The sequence below is a fragment of the Typopeltis vanoorti genome, chromosome 3 (assembly GCF_054136105.1).
Source record: "Typopeltis vanoorti isolate ZY-2024b chromosome 3, IOZ_Tvanoo_1.0, whole genome shotgun sequence".
Lineage (NCBI taxonomy): Eukaryota > Metazoa > Arthropoda > Arachnida > Uropygi > Thelyphonidae > Typopeltis > Typopeltis vanoorti.
The window spans coordinates 54,858,291-54,877,367 of NC_143551.1; the positions used below are offsets into that span (position 1 = coordinate 54,858,291).

Below are 19,077 nucleotides of genomic sequence, written 5' to 3' on the forward strand. Positions count from 1 at the left end.
AATGAAATAGTTGACGGGGGGAACATGGCTGTCTCCTCTATTTGTTTGTAGACTTTTTGTTTCCAAACAAAACAGCATGAGTTCATGGTGAACTTAACATGGTACAGATGTAAATTTAAGGAAGCCTGTGAGATTTTTTATCAACAACGCTAATCTTAACAATAATGATGGTCTAAAAATCCCAAGCACATATTCTACCCACTGTTGTGACCGTATATCTCTGACATTGATATATCGAGGCAATTTATTTGACTTTATCCTTTCTTATTTTAGTCGCTATATCAAGTTCTATTGCATGTACCTCTTTGTTAAGTAGGTTGCGCCATTGTTAGGTGATCTTCATTAATATTAATCTTAACCTTATGTCTCGCTTCTCTTATGCCTTTTCTTACGTAATTTAATCTCTTAAGGGCCACCAGAAATTACCCGTTTCCTGAATTCTATGAGTTATCCTGGTCAGCCTGGGCCTTAAGGTTAGAGATAAACTCAGCCTTTAGGGTAATCATAGAATATCAGGTGCCACTAACAAAGTAAATTAAATTCTTAGAAACTTGGGTTCTCTGGCTTATTTTATTTTATTTGCAGTCGTGCCCTACTTTCAATTGGGGTATTCCCGCACACACACACACACACACACACGTTCTCAGGTTCGATGTTTTATGAAGGGTCAGTCATCATGATCAGAAACACATGTAAGAAATCAATACATTTATTAAACTCAATAAACAGTGCCATACAAGTTAAAATGGATATCAAATCTAATGTTAAACTTCTACCATTCATTCACTCTCACTCTTAAAAACAATTATGCATTGACTTCAAAATATTAGCAAATTCATTAACTCAACACATAATACATTCATAATTACAGCTCATTTGGACATTAAAGCATTTTAGCACATTTTATAAATCTCTCTCGGATTAATAACGACAGAATCTCTATCTAACTAAAAGTCCTTAAAGTTCACTTCAAAAACATAGTCATTTACATAGATCTTAATTCTTCACTCTTTCTTTCATCACAAATTCTAGGTTTCTCTTAACATTCTCTTAACACTGTTAGTCAATTCTCAAAAGGGGCTAGAACAAGTGAGAGTACTTATCTTATTCTTTATCGTTTTTTTTCCGTCCTTCCTTCTTTGTTTCGATTCTGGTCGTCTCGATCTTATCGCCACGTGGATTACACGTGCTTGCCTGAGTCAGGCACTATCTCTCTGCTAAGGTTTTACGTCGATGATCTTCTCATCGCGGCTTGCGGTTGATCTTGCCGAAAATCTCCTGTGGTGTCATGCCAGATCCTATCGTAAGTCAGCCCTCAAAAATGAGAGCTGAACTGCGAAGAACTCTTGGAGTACACATGAAGAGAAATGCAGGAACAAGAAAAAACGGGGGTCATTTGCTTCCGTGTCGCGGGTTTTATTCGCTCTCCTTGAGCGCCACCTTTCCGAGTTTGAATTTCTCTTATCGTCTCACCCATCGGTCTCTGGCTGGGTGACTTCACCGATCAACATGCGGGACTTCTTGTTTCCGTGAACGTATGCATCATGATGCCTTCTTAGATGCCCACGGGTGCTTACGCTGCTTTTACAGTATTAATGCGATCTTTGCCCTATGTTGCTGAATAATACACATTCTTTCATTTACAATATTTCACTAATAATTTCTCTCTTATTTTGCCCCTTTTTCTGACTTACATTCATGCTAGACATTTAGATACATTAATTTAAAATTCACAGTTTATCATACAAGATGTTGTTACAAACAAAAAAAATATTGTTACACTGTGCTAAAAGATAAGTATATTTTTTTTGTTAATTGTTAGATTCTGGAATGGTGATGTCATGTAAAATTTGAAGGCGCCTATTTCAGATCTAGCACCACTTAACCTTTCTCCCTAAGAGTTAACTATAAATAGGACCATAAGTAATCCAGAATCTTAAATCTCATATAACAATTGTCATGTTAAATTAGGACAATGATGTCCTAATTTAACATGACATGGAGAAAACTATATGAAAGAATGTTTCTCTGATATCTTAAATAGAATATCTTTGATGTAGGTTTTAATTAAGTAATTAATTTATTTATTATTATTTTTTATATATATTCTATTTTCACTAGAGGTCATGCCAGTAGAATAACCTTTGATCAAATCATTGTCTCTTTAGCATACTGTGAAATGTAATTCAGCTTGTCTCTGTATATATGTGTGTATACTCCAGATGATGACCTTAATATGAAGATCAAAACGTCAGGAAATTAAAATAGTTATTTATAACATGGTTGTAGAGTTCATAATTTGTCTAAAATGTAAATAACAGAAGTGGATAGCAATATCAAAAAGTTTGATAATGTCCAGAGGAAAATCTTGTTTAAGTAAATTAATAATATGTGTCTTCTTATGTCTATCAGAAACCAACTTTTACATGAACTACGTTCATTCATCTGCTCACTGGTCCATCTTAAAAGTATGATAAAATTCTTGTGTCTAGAGCACACAAAATTTGTTCTTCTGAAGGATTGCTGAGTCTGGAGGATACTACCAAACAAACAGCTTTTACCAAAAAAAAACAACAACAAAAACTAACAGCTCTCCCAGACCAAGAGAAGAACTGTACTGGACTCCTACACATTAGATCAAGAGCATCTCTGAATGTGTGACAAAGATTATGAAAAAGTACAAACTCATCACTAACTTTCAAACTCATCAACCAAATTCACAGTCGTCTCTTACCTTCATCAAAGGTTATATACAGGCCATACTTTCACCCAGGGCCATACTTATGCACAGGTAGCTAGAATCTAGCTGGGTCCCTGAAAAATTAGTGCCAATTTAGGTCCTTAAAACAATGAGGGAGGTGCTCTGAGCTTTCTAGTACCTCAGGCAGGGCCTGAGGTACTAGAAACTCAATTTAAATGCATTCACTGTCCCTGCATTCACCAAACTCTCAGGCGATGAATTCCAATTGCCCACCATTTTCCATGCAAAAAATCTATCCTCATCCCCTTGCTCACACCCATTTTATACAGATTCCAGGGATAGGCTCTCCTCCCCTCCCCCCCAATCTTCAGATGTTCTATGAAAATCTCATCCACGTTAATCTGGTAATCACCCCTCACTAACTTATACGTCTCAATCATGTCTCCTCTCTACCTTCTATCCACTGGTAGAAGGTACAAAGGAGGTCTCTCTAATTTGCATTTTCTCAATCTGTCCTCATATTCCACATTCCAGAGACCAAAAACTAATTTAGTCAATCGTCTCTGAACCCTCTCCACCATCTCATTCAAAAGGATGAGGATCTTTTGAAAGCCTAGCGACCAAATCTATGCACATAATCCATATGCAGCCTGATCAAAGTCTTGTACAATGGAATTAAAACATTCTTACACGTCAGTGTTCTCCACATAATCTACTGTGTTGTCCTCACAATTTTAGCAAATTTCAAGTCTCTATCACCATCACTCCCAGATCTTTCATCTCCTCCATTTCCTCTAAAATATCCCCACCAATCCTGTATTCTGCATCCCATCTTTGCTTCCCAAATTTTAAAACTTTATACTTTGCAACATTAAACTGACATCCCTACACAGTTGCACATTCAGACAGTCTGTTTAGGTCCTCTTACAATGCTACAACATCTGCTCTGCTTCTCATAACTCTCCCTAACTTTGCATCATCTGCAAACAACTGTATATCATTTAAGCCCTTTCCAGTGTCATTTACATACACAAATTAAACAACAGTGGCCCCAAAACAGATCCCTGGGGCATGCCAGCAGTGACTTTTTTCCCCTCTTCTGGGATATTACCCCCCACAACCTGCTGATACATGTCAGTCAGCCAATCTCCACTCCAATGCACTAATCTGCTATCCAACCCTATCTGTTCCAATTTAACTACTAGTTTGTCATGTGGCAATCTATCGAAAGCTTTTGCAAAATCTAAATATACTACTGTATATGCATTTCCCTTGTTTAATGTATTCTTCACCTTAATAAGTAAGCAGATTGCTAAAACACAATTTTCCTTTAACAAACCCAAAAAATAATACTTTACTACGTATATGTATTTATTTATGTATATATGAGAAAAGGATTTGGTAATTTTAAGTTAGACCTTGTGTACATAACCTTAAAAATATTGATCTATATTTTAAAATTTTCATTGTAGTTGTAGTAGATTCAGTTTTTTTTTTTTTTTACCCCTAGATTGCCATGTTCCTTTGTTACCCATGCACTTCTTGGTTCTTATCTGATTCAGTCTGAACTTGGAGACTATGATCCTGAAGAACATCCTAACAACTATTTATCAGAATTTCGCTTTGCTCCTAACCAGACACCTGAGCTTGAAGAAAAAGTGATGGAACTGCATAAACAACATAAGTATGTTTCTGAAATTCTTATTCTTGAACTAGAAAAATTTAATAAGTATTTCTACTATTTCTCAAATAAAATATATAACTTTTTTTGTTCAAATTTCAGAAGGAAATAACATTTGTATTTTATGTTTTAAGCTCATTATATGCTTAATTTTCTACAATCATTGTCACCCATTTGGTGATCTTTGGTCAGAAAGACTAGGTTTGAATCCCATGCAGGTGGTGTGGAAACTTGGGCTTTTCTTCCTGCAAAATAGGCATACTAACCAGAGAATACATGCATTTGATAGACTTCATAGCTTTGTTTTGCTATGAAGTCTGCTTTACTTTGTTCATAATTTAGTTTATTTGAACTGTTCAGATTTAAACGCTTTAATAGTAATAGTTTTAAGTCAATTATCTCATGAGAAAGTGTAGATGTAGAAAAGAATAAAAAAAAAAGAAGTGATAAAGGTGATATGAAAACTGAAGATAAAGATATTCTGAATGTTTGGAATAATAATAATAATTATTATTATTATATATCTTCATGGAGTCAGAAGATTCATTGTGGGAAATCCATTATTTACACACTAGCTATTATTCACACAATATCTATCCTACCTCTTCTAAAATTCATTTGCTGACAAAGCACTCACAACCACCTCTGGCAACCCATTCCACTCATTCACCACTCTCTAGGCAAAAAAATCTAGTCCTAACACCATTGTTAACCACACACTTACACAATTTCCATAGGTTACTCCTTGGTCTCTACCTTCCTGTCATGTACTGAAGTCTTCAGTGTCAATCCTTTGAAACCACTTGAATAACTTATGCATGTTTCTCATATCCCCTCATTTTCACCTATCAGCTAGTCCACAGACCTTCAGTGTATTCTCAGAGAGCATTCCATAGACCTGCCACAATCCATGGCACTCTTTTTGGATCCTCTCCACCACTTCTTTATTCTCATGTAATCCAAGTGTCCAGGACTGCACATAGTAGTCCAGATGTGACCTCATTAAAGCCTTATAAAGGGGAACAATAACTTTTATGTCCCTGCTTGTTATAATGTTCTTTAACAACCACATAATCTGATGTGCAGTTTGGTTACCTTTGCAATATCCTTTCTAAACTACAACTTCCTGTCCACAATCACTCCCCAAGTCCCTGGCTTCATCAGCTAATCCACATCACCTTACACTTGGTCACATTAAATTGGCAGCCATTTACCTTTACCCATACCACTAGTCTATTTAAGTTATCCTGCAGGTCTCTACATTATGCTCATTTACTATTGCTTTTCCCAGTTTTGTAGAATCAGCAAAAAACCGAATAGTTCCCATCATAACATTTTCTGTATCATTAATGTACAAATTAAACAATAGAGGACCAAGTACTAACATGCGGTACTCTAGTCACCTGCCTTCTCCATGACTCAACTTCTCCTAAACCACCCTTTGATATCTGTCTATCAGCCACCCTCTAATTAAACTTACCAGTTTCATATCTATCCCTATTTCTATTCCAATTTATGCAACAAAATTCTATTTGGAATCCTTTTAGGATTTCACATGAATTAATTACTTTTAAAGACTGTTAAATGAAACAAGCAGTGATAGAACAGTGGTGAAAAATATTCAAGTGGAATGTAGTCAAGAAGTACATATAATATGTGTGGTAGAAAAAAGTTTTATAGTCTGTATTACATAATTCAAAAGGCATGGTTTGAAGGTCAACTTCTGTATGTTTGGTAGTTCATCTCTAACAAGGGAAATAAAACCAAATGTGAGAATTATAGAGAAATTTCCATACCGGGTGTTCCAGGTAAGATTTATGCAAGAATACTTGAGAAGATACTTATTATAGATGTTAAAAGTTTTTTCACTTGGTTATACTATAAATTAAAGATGCCAAGAAATTATATCCTTAATTTCATCCTTTATCCAGATGTAAGCAAACAAAGTTTGCACATGAAGTCACTTAATGACTGGGCTAGTTGTATGTAGAGGCTAATGACTTCACATCAATTTCCTTAGTAGTCCCATAATGCAATGCACATATCCTTGCAACATGTATAATGCTATGCATTGTGGGAAAGGCCAGACTGGTTTCGACCTTTATTGAGGTCTTGTCACTGGAAGCCAGATCCAGAAGTGATACCAAGGTTGAAGTAATGCAAAAGTCATATTGCCATATACAAGTAGCCAAAAGGTGTTACACCTTATTCATCACATTTCTAATCCAGATCTGCGTATTTTAGTAATAAGGTGTAAAAATAGTTTTAGTAATAACTTTAGTAATAAAAATAATTTCTTAATTTGATTTCTATGATTTTGTATACAGTAACCAGCTTTCTAGTATCTGTAATATCAACTTGATGACAGATAAATCACTTTATAACTCATCCTGTTTCATAGATGGCAGGAGAATAAACCCACCATCAGTTGAAAAGTTACTATATAGATTTTTATAAGAACTGATACCAAGGTTGAAGTAATGCGGAAGTGATATTTCTACATACAACCTTGGTATCGCTTCCAAGTCTGGCTCTCACTGATGAGACCTCAATAAAGGTCGAAACCGGTTTGAGTAGTGGCAATGCACATATTGCATAGCATCATACATGTCCACAAGGATATGTGTATTGCATTATGGGATACTAAGGCAATTGATGTGAAGTCATTAGCCTCTATATATATATAGAGGCTAACGACCTCTATATATAGTTACTTGTATATGAAGTTACTTTATGACAAGTAGCCCAGTCATAAAGTAACTTCATGTGCAAACTTTGTTTGCTTACACTTGGATATAAGATGAAACCGAGAATATAATTTCTTGGCATATTTAATTTATAGTATAACCAAGTGAAAAGTCTTTCAACATCTTGCTACAGTTTGTTGAGATTCCACATACCTGTGCTTGAATGGAGCCGACTTGCAAGCTGACCTGCAATGGTGCATCAATTGCATTTTGCTGTTATAATCAAAAATCTGTCTTCACGCTCCATGGTAGAGTTAAGGTAACCCCTTAGCAAATTCCTGGAATATATTCCATTAGTTTTGAAATGCTACCTGTAGACTCCAAACTCTTTGGCAATATCAGTAATTCTGCAGCCATCTTCAAGCTTTCAAATAATTTTTCCCCACATGAAATCATCTAGATAATGTCTTTGAGACATTACAGACATCCAAGCTTGCAACATTATTCCTCCAAGAAAAGAGCTTCCTTCAAACACAATTCACTTAGCACAGCCTTTTGCCTTTTATCCTGTTGAGAGCTACCGAGTGACCTCTTTCTGTGCAATTTGAATGTGTACTCACTTTCTACTCAAAATTGTCATTATACAAATTGCCACAAGCTTGATTCATCTGAATTTGCAGTTGTAATCTTCAGAAATAGTATTCATTGAAGGTGTTGGACACCAATGTAATTGCAAAGAAAGTTAAATTAATTCTCTCATATAGTCAAAATGAAACTATGGAGCTCTTAGCTGAATACTGTATTATCTTTTTGTATAATTGTTGCTATCTTTCTTACAAAAGTCATTCTATAGAAAATAAATAGTTATTCTCTTTGTTTTCTAAAAAAAAAAAAAAAAAAAGATAATTTTATTTTTCAATAGCTTATGCTTCATTCTTTGGAATTCGTGACATACTAATTTTGAAGTCAATGCATCATCATAGATATAAATAAATCAAAATATTCTAGCCAATCAATAAAAATAAATAAATAAATAATGTATATAAATTTGTATATACATAGTCAACTCACTTTCCATAACAACAGTATCACTTTTCAGTTTTCAAATGATGTGTCTGATTCTCAGTTATGATTATGTTGGTTATAACTATTTTTACATGAAGGCAGAAAATACCCTGTATTCAAGATCTGTTTTAACTTTTAAATATAATAAGATTTATTTCTTAATGAAATGTGATTATTTTATCAAGTATTAAATAATCGACTCCTTGAAAAATTATTACAGTTTATACTGACACTGACAGGCATTTTAATGCATGTAATTTTTAGTCTTGAAGTGAAAGATTTTTTTTTTTTTTTTTAATTCTCTCCTTCTCCTCTCCTTAGAGGTCAGACCCCTGCAGAGGCTGAACTTCATTATTTGGAGAATGCTAAAAAACTAGCTATGTATGGAGTAGATCTTCATCAGGCAAAAGATTCTGAAGGAGTAGATATAATGCTAGGAGTTTGTGCTTCAGGCTTATTAGTATACAGAGATCGTCTTCGTATTAACAGATTTGCTTGGCCCAAAATTCTTAAAATTTCTTATAAACGAAACAATTTTTATATAAAAATCCGGCCAGGAGAGGTAAGTGTTTCTTTCTCCTTTCTTATTAATAGCAATGTAGCTAACAACTTAAGCAATGCCATATTTAAAGAAAAAAAGTTTCGGAAGTAAATTATGAATCTTTGCTTACCAAGTAGCAACTTTGAATGTGATAATGAAAAAAAAAATACACATGGGAAACATATAAATAAGGAATGCAGGAAAAAAGGGGAGGGGTTGAGTAAACAACAGAGCTTCTAGTTTAGTTCAGCAAAATTCTAGGAAGAATACCTGTTAATATCCTATACCTCACCATCTTCATACCTCCTATGATAGTACAATGTAATTAAGTTTACATTTTCCTCCAAATTAGTCTATCACTTTCCAGCATTGTCATATCTTATATTTCCCTCTTCTAGGGCATTTCTGACTGCATCAGTCCTAGATTTTGGTCTTCCTTTGAGTCTTTTTCCTGCCATCTTATCAAACGCTTATTTTTCCAACCTTTCCTCTCTACCATTCTGTTGATGTGACAAATACCATCTTAGATTACCTGTACTCACACATGACTGAATGCTAACAATGTCAAGTTCCTTCCTAATATATTTATATTTAATATGATTTTGTCATTGATACCATCTGTTCACTCCTAATTTTTCTCAGAACTCTCATATCTGTGGTCTCTAACTCTCAAGCTAAAAGTGGTTTGAACACTGTTTTGTATACTGCTTGTTTAATATTTTGGCTGATTTCTCTTTTATTCAATATAAATTTATTCACCTAGCTTACCACCATACCATCTGCTTATTCTGTTATATTTCCATATTTAATTTGTCATTTTCACTAAAATTACTAAAAAATAAAATATTTTACTTGTTCTGTAAGTTCTCCAGTGAGAATACAGTTAAAGTTTTCTATGTTCTTTTCCAGTTTTCATAGTTTTGATTTTTTTTATTACTAATTTTCATACCAAATTTGTTACAAATTTGGTATTCTTTGGTATTCAAATTTGATATTATTTGTTACAAAACTGGTATTCAGTTTAGTTAAAGAATCCTGGAAACTTGCACTATATTTGTTTAGGAGTACAGCATAATCTGCATAAAGCAAAGAGCTAAGTTCGATACCTCTGATTTTGATATCAGGTTTAATGCCACTTTATTTCATAATGTGATCCATATAGATGATGACTGAGAATACTGTCCTATACCTTTAGGATATTAATACTTTTAATATATAATATATATGGCATGCTATTTTGGAAAGTTGCCATCCACCAGATTTGCAGTGCATAGTAGTTTTTGAAACATCGTCTGTTCTTGAACAGAAATTGATAAGGAATAATAATCATCCCATTTATTTTCAAGGACTGCAGGTACACTCATTGATTATAGCAGAAAGTCAAGTAAAGGAATAACTTGTTGTATATAATGGAAGGTTTATTACTAAGAATTTCTTTGATCATAACATCGATATTATTAGGCTCTGACTAGGACTTTGCTTGTGGTTTGTGATAGTGAGTAATAATGAAATGAAAATACTATCTACTGAGCCACCCATTTGCAAGTTGAGAAAAAATAAACGAGGTTGAATAAACGAAGTAGTGATGGTCATAATCAAATGAAAAAGAAAAAAAAATTATTTTAAGCACTCGATTATTTGTTCAGCTCAGTCAGTCATCTTGCCACTTATTTATCCATTTGATTATTTCGAAACAGGTGATTGAGTGGTTAGATAACTGGCTTTTGTTGCCCAGTATGATTTATTATTATTTTACAGCATCTCCATGGAGTCCAGAGACTCGTCGTGGGAGGGCAAGCAGGTGGGCTCGGGATTCCATCACTTAGATGGCTGATCCCATGCCTTCGGCTGTCCAGAATCGCGAAGTTAGAACTATCTTCTTCCCCTATCTGCAGAGAGGCGAGCTAAAGGCTGGTCCCATTATCAAGGTACCTTAATTGAGTCAGCACCTTTAGAACACAAGAGATGGGCATCTCTGCTGCACTATTCTGTAGATGGTGCTCCTTTAAAAGAAAGAATCATATCTGGTACCTCCCCAGCATGATTGGCTAAGGGATGGCACCAGACTCCTCCCTGGGTTCGAGTATATTGACCTTATCAGGATGAATGCCCTGCCCACTCCAGCCAGCACAGCTCGATGGGGTAGTGACGACTCAAACTGTAGGGCTGGCTGCCACTACAGTGAGACATTGTCTCATATAGCCCAGTGTTGCTTTCGCACCCATGGGGTCCGCATGTGGAGGCATGACTGCGTGGTCTCCATTCTGAACAACCACTTTAAGAACAAAGGTTGGGAGACTGCGATGGAACCATGTTATAGGACCCGCAGGTTTGCGTAAGCGAGACTTAGTGATTAAAAGAGATGGTGATGTTTGGGTAGTTGCTGCACATGTGGTGGGAACAGGATGCCCACTAGCCTATAGCCACAATTAAGGTAAGCTATTATAAGAATAACCAAGATTTGGTTAGTAAGATACGGGAGGAGCATGGGACAATTCTGAGGTTTACCAACACCACCATCTCTTTACATGGTGTATGGAGCGCAGATAGCTATAAGGACTTAAAACAGCTTGGGCTCATGCAGAAGGATATAAAAGTACTTTCCTTGAGGGCTCTACACTGGTGACATGGCGTTGCCACCAGAGAATGACTACAATGATAACTAGAATAGGCATAGGGTAAAACCCTTGTAAAGGCTTAGGCCTATATCAAGTTTGGATGAGATGTCTGGATGTGATGTAAGTTTAGTAGTACAGCCCATAACCAGTACAAAGATTAATAAAAAAACAATAATAATAAAATAAAATATTATTTTATGGCATCTTTATGGAGTCCGGAGACTCATCGTGGGATCCCAAATTTGAAAAAGGTATTTGTTATTAAAGTGCATGCATGCGTGCGCACACACACACACATACATTGTATTTTAGAAAGTTTATACCCTGTTTGACCCAGAATTTTCCTAAGTGGTAAGAAGTGGGACAAACAAATTTAGTATATAGCTTCTTTCTGCTGTATCATCATTTGAATAAATATTTGATTGATGATATTGTTTTTGGGAATCTGAATAATACCTTGTAAGTTTCACATTTATATTTGGTGTAAACCTTCTACTCATTGTATCTTAAAGCTACATAATGGACCTTAGTTCGGTTGGTATTTACGATGTCCTTTGGCTGGAAAAACCTAGGTTTGAATTCTGTCATGGATGCAAAGAACATTTATAAGGGTTGGTTTCTATTCATCTGAAAGTTAGTTAGCTGCTCTCTCTTATGGAGGTAGCAGGTTTTTTCCTCCTAGAAACTCAGGTTTTCATCCTACAAAACAAAATCCAAAATAGAATACTTACAGTTTACAGACATAATACACTGGTGTCATAACCTTAGTTGCTTTAGATGTAATTCCAAACAACCATAACCACAATCACCCCCTTCCCCCTTTCCTAGAAGATTTGAAGAGAGTAGAGTACAAGAAAGAGAGTCGGTGATAGACAGGCCCTTGAGACACTCCGGCACTGCTGATGAAGTCATGGTAGATGGATCCCTTGAAGCTAGGGAGCCATCTACCATGACTTGCAGAGAATGACCAGAGAGAAAGCTGACTAACCGATTACAGAGGGTGGCAGGGAGACCAAAGGATGGCAATTTGTTGAGTAGGCCACGATGCGGCACACAGTTGAAGGCTTTGGAAATGTCAATGGCGACAGCGCAAGTTTCTCTGAACCTTTCCATAGGACGTCCAGTGGTGGGTGATGATATAAGCTACGAGGTCAGATGTGGATCTTGAATGACAAAATCTATACTGGTGGTTGCTGATTAATTAATCGGTTTCTAAGTAGTGGAGGAGTGTTGACTATTGATGACTTTCTCCATTATTTAGGAGAGAACTGAGGTGATTGTTCACTGTAATTGTAAAAGTTAAGCAGGATGGAGTTGGGAGCACTGAAGTTACTTACTTTAGATGACTTCACCGTTTGAATAAAAATCACGTGTCAGAAATAAGAAGTTGAAGAGTTAGAGTAAGTTTCAGAATCGGGAGAGTGGTAAATACAGAAGATAAACGTTGTTGTATAAGAGAAGAAAAGCTGTAGCCAAGGTCAAAAGAAGATGGCTCTGAATTTTGTATTCTTTGTCAAAAATATCAGATTCTTGCAGAGGCACAGTTTGTGGCAGAAGGAATTATGTAATATAATTTGGACAGACTAGACTAACTGCATGGTTAGCCTAGTGGTTGTGCGCTTCGCAACCATATGCCAGGGGGAAGAAGTGTCCTAGGTTCGATTCCCATCGGTGACATGAGGAGCTGAAGGATCTTCCTCAGCCATAGCCAAGCTAGCCGGTCTTGGGTGTGGACTGGGTTTTTTCCCCAGTTTATCCTGGGATTTTTCATCCCACAAAGCAGGCAAACCGGCCTTGAGAACTCAACACTGCAGGACGTAGGGCTGACTACCTTATCCTGTGAATGGATTGAGGTCCGTTGATTAATAAACCCTCAACACCGCAAGGTAAAAGAGGGTAAAAAGGAAGATGAGATGAGATAATTTGGACAGTTAAGATGGTTGTTGGAATTGCAGTTGTAGGTGTTCATTCATAATAAAAGTTCAGGTCTGTAAGTCAATAATGTACATAATTTATTAGCATTTATCATGTGAAGTGGATGTGAAAGTGATTTTTGGCCTCTGGTGTTTTTTTATTTTTATTTGGAATTTTTTATTTGTTTTATAATTTTTGTTGTACTTAATTTTGAAGAAGGTTTTTTTTTTATTTTAAATTTCAGCGATGTTGTTATGATCATTAGTTTTTATGATTCATTTTTGTGATAAGTTAAGAGCAGCGACATGCAATTAGAGTAGTAGGCTCTTGGACATCACCCATACAAAAAATGTCTAATCTCCTTGCCAATTATACACTATGTCCTGGTAATTTCCTTCCAGAATTTTAGCTATCATTTCTAACTATAAGCATGTGAAAATTTTTTAAGTATATGAGCTAAAATATAAAAAAAAAAGTGGTTAATTTCTTGTTAATTGCATGTATCCTTTTACATGTTAGGATACATGACATTTTTTAAAATGCCATTACATCTGGTTCAAGTTGCATTTTCTTTCCTTAACTATAGCATTAAGGTGTCTGAAGCTATCACAGTAATACTTGAAAGTTCACAGTGTTTCATTCCTTTGAAAAGAGTCGACATACAAAGCAAAATACTTGGTCAATATTGTTACATAAAGTCTTCTAGTAAACATTTGTTCAATTTCAAGAATGTTTTGTTTATATATTTTTATCTTATGTGTTAGGCTAATTGGTCTGTTATTGCTAAATAACAATAACCTAATATTGAAACCTAATTAATGCTCTTATGGGAGGGTTAATTCTATCTTTATAATATGTAGTTATGTGTGTATTTTCTTGTCAGTTTGCCTGTCTTGTGGGATGAGAAAATCATTCCGCTTTCATATAAAACAGCTAACTCATCTTCCATTGAAAAACCCTTATAAAGGTTCTTTGTGTCCTAGATGAAATTTGAACTCTGGGCTTTCTATCCAAAGGGTATCATCAGTACTGACTGACAGGTACTGAGCTATGAGGCTGTGTGTTTATATATTTCTTTTCGTATTCTGTAGTGAAGTATCACAGAATAAATATTATTGTTTTAATGTCCTAATAGAAAGAAAAATTAATTACTGATAGTAGAAATAATTCTTGTTTTCTTCTACATTTGCCTGTTGTGTTTTTCTCTTGCTTGTCCAAAGATGCTTATAAAAACTTTTGGGCTATTGTTTTTATTTATTTCAAAATATTCAGTATTATCCTGGTTGATTTGTAATCCTAGTTTTTACATCAGTTTCGAGTTTACTAAATGTTATTCTATTGTCTTCTGCATTTTCTCCAGCTGGCCAATATCATTAGCTGCTAATGTTACTGTTCCACTTGCTGTTCTGTTGCTTTTGTTTATTAATTGAAAATGATTTATCCTGGATTTGAGCTGTTAACTAAAGGAAGACCTCAGACATAATGATATCATGGAAAACTAATGTACATAATGCTTTTGAAAATGCTTTATAGTTCACTGAATATTAGAATTTTTGAAATATCTTATTTCTTATATGGAAATTTCCTATTCATGACATATTTTGTGTACATTAAGTAAAAATTGGATTCTTGTATTTCTGTAAGTTTTTGCAGTTAAACAGTTAAATAGTTTAAAAAACAGATATAGGTATACCACCTCTAGTTATATGCCACATTAGGTTTCAGACTACCATTGTATAGCAAATCATATCATTTTATTTTCACTTGTCAATGCATATAATGGCTTAATAGCATTTTTAAGTAGTCATTATATATAGTATTGTGTGTAACTGAAGTAAACTATTATTATTACATTCTCAATGGAGTCGGCAGACTGATCATGGGAGGTTCATTTAATTGTCAACATTTCTAACATAATGAATCTTAAAATCCTTAACACTCCCTGTGTTAATAAAATCTTCCAGTAATATGTTCTATTCACTCACAATTCTCAATGTAAAAAATCTACTCCTCACACTACTTCATTACATTCAGGGCCAGCGGAAGCGGGCATGCAGGCGCTGCTACGAAGGGTGCACCGCTGCCGGTGCACCGTTCATAAGTTCATTTTTAAGAAACAAAATTTTTATCATGAAAACAAAAAATTCTTAGAATGATCAATATTAAAATAAATAAGGTCGGATACACCGAATAAAAATTTTTATTCGGTGTGTTATTCAAGTGCACAAAATCGTAAGCGTCATGCTGCGAAAGAAGCAGATGTTAAGAAACAAACTGGGGCTCTTAATAAATTTGTTAAAATATTAAAATATTCTGATGCAGATTGTAACCAACTCGATACATCAGAAATCAGAGTTGAAGAACTGTGCACATCATCCAGTTTGCATGAAAGTACTATTGCAACTATTGAACAAGATAACAAGACGCATGATTTAAGTGAAAAACAGGAGAAGACTTAGTTGTAGTTGACCACAAAACTAACACATTGCTAGTCTCTATAAATTTAGAAGATCCAGGTGAATGGGGAAATATTGATGAAAAATTATGAGTTGTTTTAATTGAAATGGGGCCTGTTCAAAAGAAAAATATAATATATCTCAGAGATACATATAGTCGTAAATTTGGCAACACGTATTATAATAGAAAAATGGAAAACGGTGACCTCTTGCCAAGAACATGGCTCATTTATTCTGAAACTTCAAATTCTGTTTTTTGCTTTTGTTGCAAACCTTTTCGCACCTACCGAATCAAGTAGTCTTGTTGAAGGTTATAACGATTGGAGAAATGTAAGTACAACTTTGCATATACATGAGACTAGTTTAACTCACATGAAAAATTTCTTAAAATGGAAGGAAGTTGATAAAAATTTAAAAAACAAAACTACTATTGATTGAGAGACTCAATGGAAAAGAAACATTGGATGAGTGTTTTAGAACGCTTGATTGAAATTATAAAATTCCTTGGTAGCCAAAATTTTGCTTTTCATGGATCATCTGATAAATTATTCTTCTGGTTCCCATCTGCCATACGGCCGGGGGAGGGTAGCTATATGCTACCATTCTAGGGAGAGATGATTATGAGCAAGGTGGTTTCCCGTTGCCTTCCTTGCCGTAAGTATTTATGACTGTAACCTGTGTGATCACGGGGCCGGTTTGCCTGCTTGCGGGATGAAAAACCCCAGATAAACTGGCAGAAAAAACCCTGCTGCCCACACCCAAGACCGGCTAACTTGGCTATGGCTGAGGAAGATCCTTCAGCTCCTCACGTCACCGACGGGAATCGAACCTAGGACACTCCTTCCCCAGGCATATGGTTGCAAAGCGCACAGCCACTAGGCTAACCACGAGGACATTGCGACAAAATTGTCACATTTGGGGTTCAGAAAATCCACGAATGATTGTTGAGAAACAAATGCATCCACAGCGTGTCACTGTTTGGTGCGGGTTTTGGGCTGGAGGCATCATCGGTCCATTCTTCTTCGAAAATGCGACTGGTAAGGCAATAACAGTTAATGGTGCTCACTATCACGACATGATAATCCAGTTTTTTGTGCCTAAATTGCAAGATATGGATGTGGACGACGTGGTTTCAACAAGACGGTGCCACATGCCATACAGCCCGAGAAACAATTCAATTATTGCATGAGTCATTTCCTGGTCGTGTAATTTCCCCTTTTGGTGATAAGAATTGGCCGCCCAGATCATGTGACTTAACGCCATTGGACTTTTTTCTTTGGAGTTTTTTGGAGTCTAAGTTTATGCCAACAAGCCCACGACCACCCATGCCTTGAAGGAGGAAATTGAGCGCTGCATCAATGAAATTCAGCCACATTTATGCAAAACGGTCATGGAAAAATTTGACAAAAGAGTGCGTATGTGCTCGCAAAGCCGTGGAGGTCATTTACCCGATATGCTATTCCATGCATAACCCTATACTGTATACTTTATGAATCAATAAGAAATTACAATTTTTAATTAAAAACCTGTGTTTTCTATCAAAATTACTTCTTGCGTGAATTTTGGGACACCCTGTATAAGTGAAATGTGGTTGTGTGAGGATTACGTGATGTTGGGAATAGAAATGGAAGGATATACAATTTTCTGAAAGGATAGGAAGGTAAAAGAGGAAGAAGGAGAAGTACTTTTAATTTTGCAGAATAATTGTGTAGAAAATGTGATTGCTGATAGTACAGTTGCAGATTTTGAATATGTGTGGTGTGAAATTAATAGACTAGTATATCTGATAGGATGCCGTTAATATGCCAGGGAATGTAGAGAATATTGATTGTGAAAAGTTTAGGCAAATTGGTCGGGCACGTAAAAAGAAGGTGATCCTGATTGGAGATTTTAATTACAGGAATATAAAATGGAAGAAGGAGAGTGAATTTGTTGAAATTCTGAAAGATAAATATCTTAAACAGCATGTGACTGAAGCAACTAGAGGGGTTAGCGTTTGGTTAGCGAATAACTCCACAAGATGCAGTTGTTAATGAGGTATTAACACTACTGCAAGTTGATGAGAGTGATCATGAGGTACTTGTTTGGGAAGCCATGAAACAAAAAAAAATTTTTTTATTGCAAAAAAAAGGATACATATGGAATTATAAAGTGGGTAATTATGGGAAACTCTATAGTCAATTAGAATCAATGTACTGAATAATGTTGAGAATGCATTGAAATTCACAAGGCAGTATGTGAATATGCAATGTATGAGTGCATACCGAGAGTTAGGTGAGTAACCTAACTCTCGGTATGCAAGACAGCTGGTGGCAATCATATCCACAAAGAGTATAAACTGCAGACTAGGAAAGTGAGGAGCATGGTAAAGAAAGAAAATATGCAGTATGAGAAGAGATTGGCTGGTCAGACCAACGTTAACTCAGGGAATTTTTCAGCTATATGGCAAGCAAGAGAAAAAATAATTATGGCAGGTTGACACTGGTGGATAGTCATGGCAGCAGAATAAGAGTTGCAAAAGATATAATGGAATTACTGAGTGAGCATTTTATCAGCATATATGCATAAACCATACTGATGTAAATGATGCCGTGCAACATGTAGAAGAGAGATGAGTATTAGGAGGATTGGAAGGGAAAGAATCAGCGGTGAATCAGATGTTGATTGGGTTAGATATTAATAAAGCTGTGGGAATGGATGCCATATCACCACGTATTCTTAAAGAATATGCACAATAGTTAACTATGCCTTTGATATGGTTATTTAATGAAAGTCTTGCAGTGGGTAACGTTCCTAAGAAGTGGAAAGAAGGCAAAATAGTACCACTGTACAAGAATGGTTACAGGAGAAGAAGAAGCTTCCAGTTATAGACCAGTCTGTATAACTGCTGTTGTAGTCAAGATGTTGGAGAGATTGGTTAGGAATAGAATATAAGATTGAGTTAATGGAAATAGTACTCTTTATGATGGTCAGCATGGATTTACAAAAGGGTGGGTCTTGTATTAGTAATTTACTTGCACTTTATGATAAGGTGACAAGTATGTTAGATAAGGAAGAGTCGTATACAGTGATATTCTGTCACATTGCAAAAGCATCTGATAGATTACCACATGATAAGTTGGTGTACAAACTGCAGAGGATGGGAATAGACAGTACATTGGTTAGATAGATTGGATCTGACATAACCAAGAGTTCTGTTCTTGGACCCTGTTGCTTTACCTTTTTTGCAAATGATATATCATGTGAATTGACTGGGGATCTTGAGTTGTTTGCTGATGATGCAAAGTTGGGGAGAATTATAAGTAACACTGATGTTAATTCTCTTCGGGAAGATTTGAATAGATTTTTGACATGGACAAAGCAGTGGGGTTGTAGTTTTAATATTAATAAGTGTGCAAGATGTTGCATTTTGGA

General features: G+C 35.6%; 1 protein-coding gene across 3 annotated transcripts in view; it reads left to right on the forward strand.

Moving 5' to 3' along the window:
- The window catches only part of LOC150108163 (uncharacterized), a 461,861-nt gene that overhangs the window by 217,741 nt on the left and 225,043 nt on the right, over positions 1-19,077 (forward strand). For all 3 annotated transcript variants that reach the window (XM_090390618.1, XM_090390617.1, XM_090390619.1), the window contains exons 8-9: positions 4,212-4,385; positions 8,456-8,696. In XM_090390618.1, coding sequence (XP_090246744.1) covers positions 4,212-4,385; positions 8,456-8,696 — 415 coding nt within the window. The remainder of the gene's footprint in view (positions 1-4,211; positions 4,386-8,455; positions 8,697-19,077) is intronic.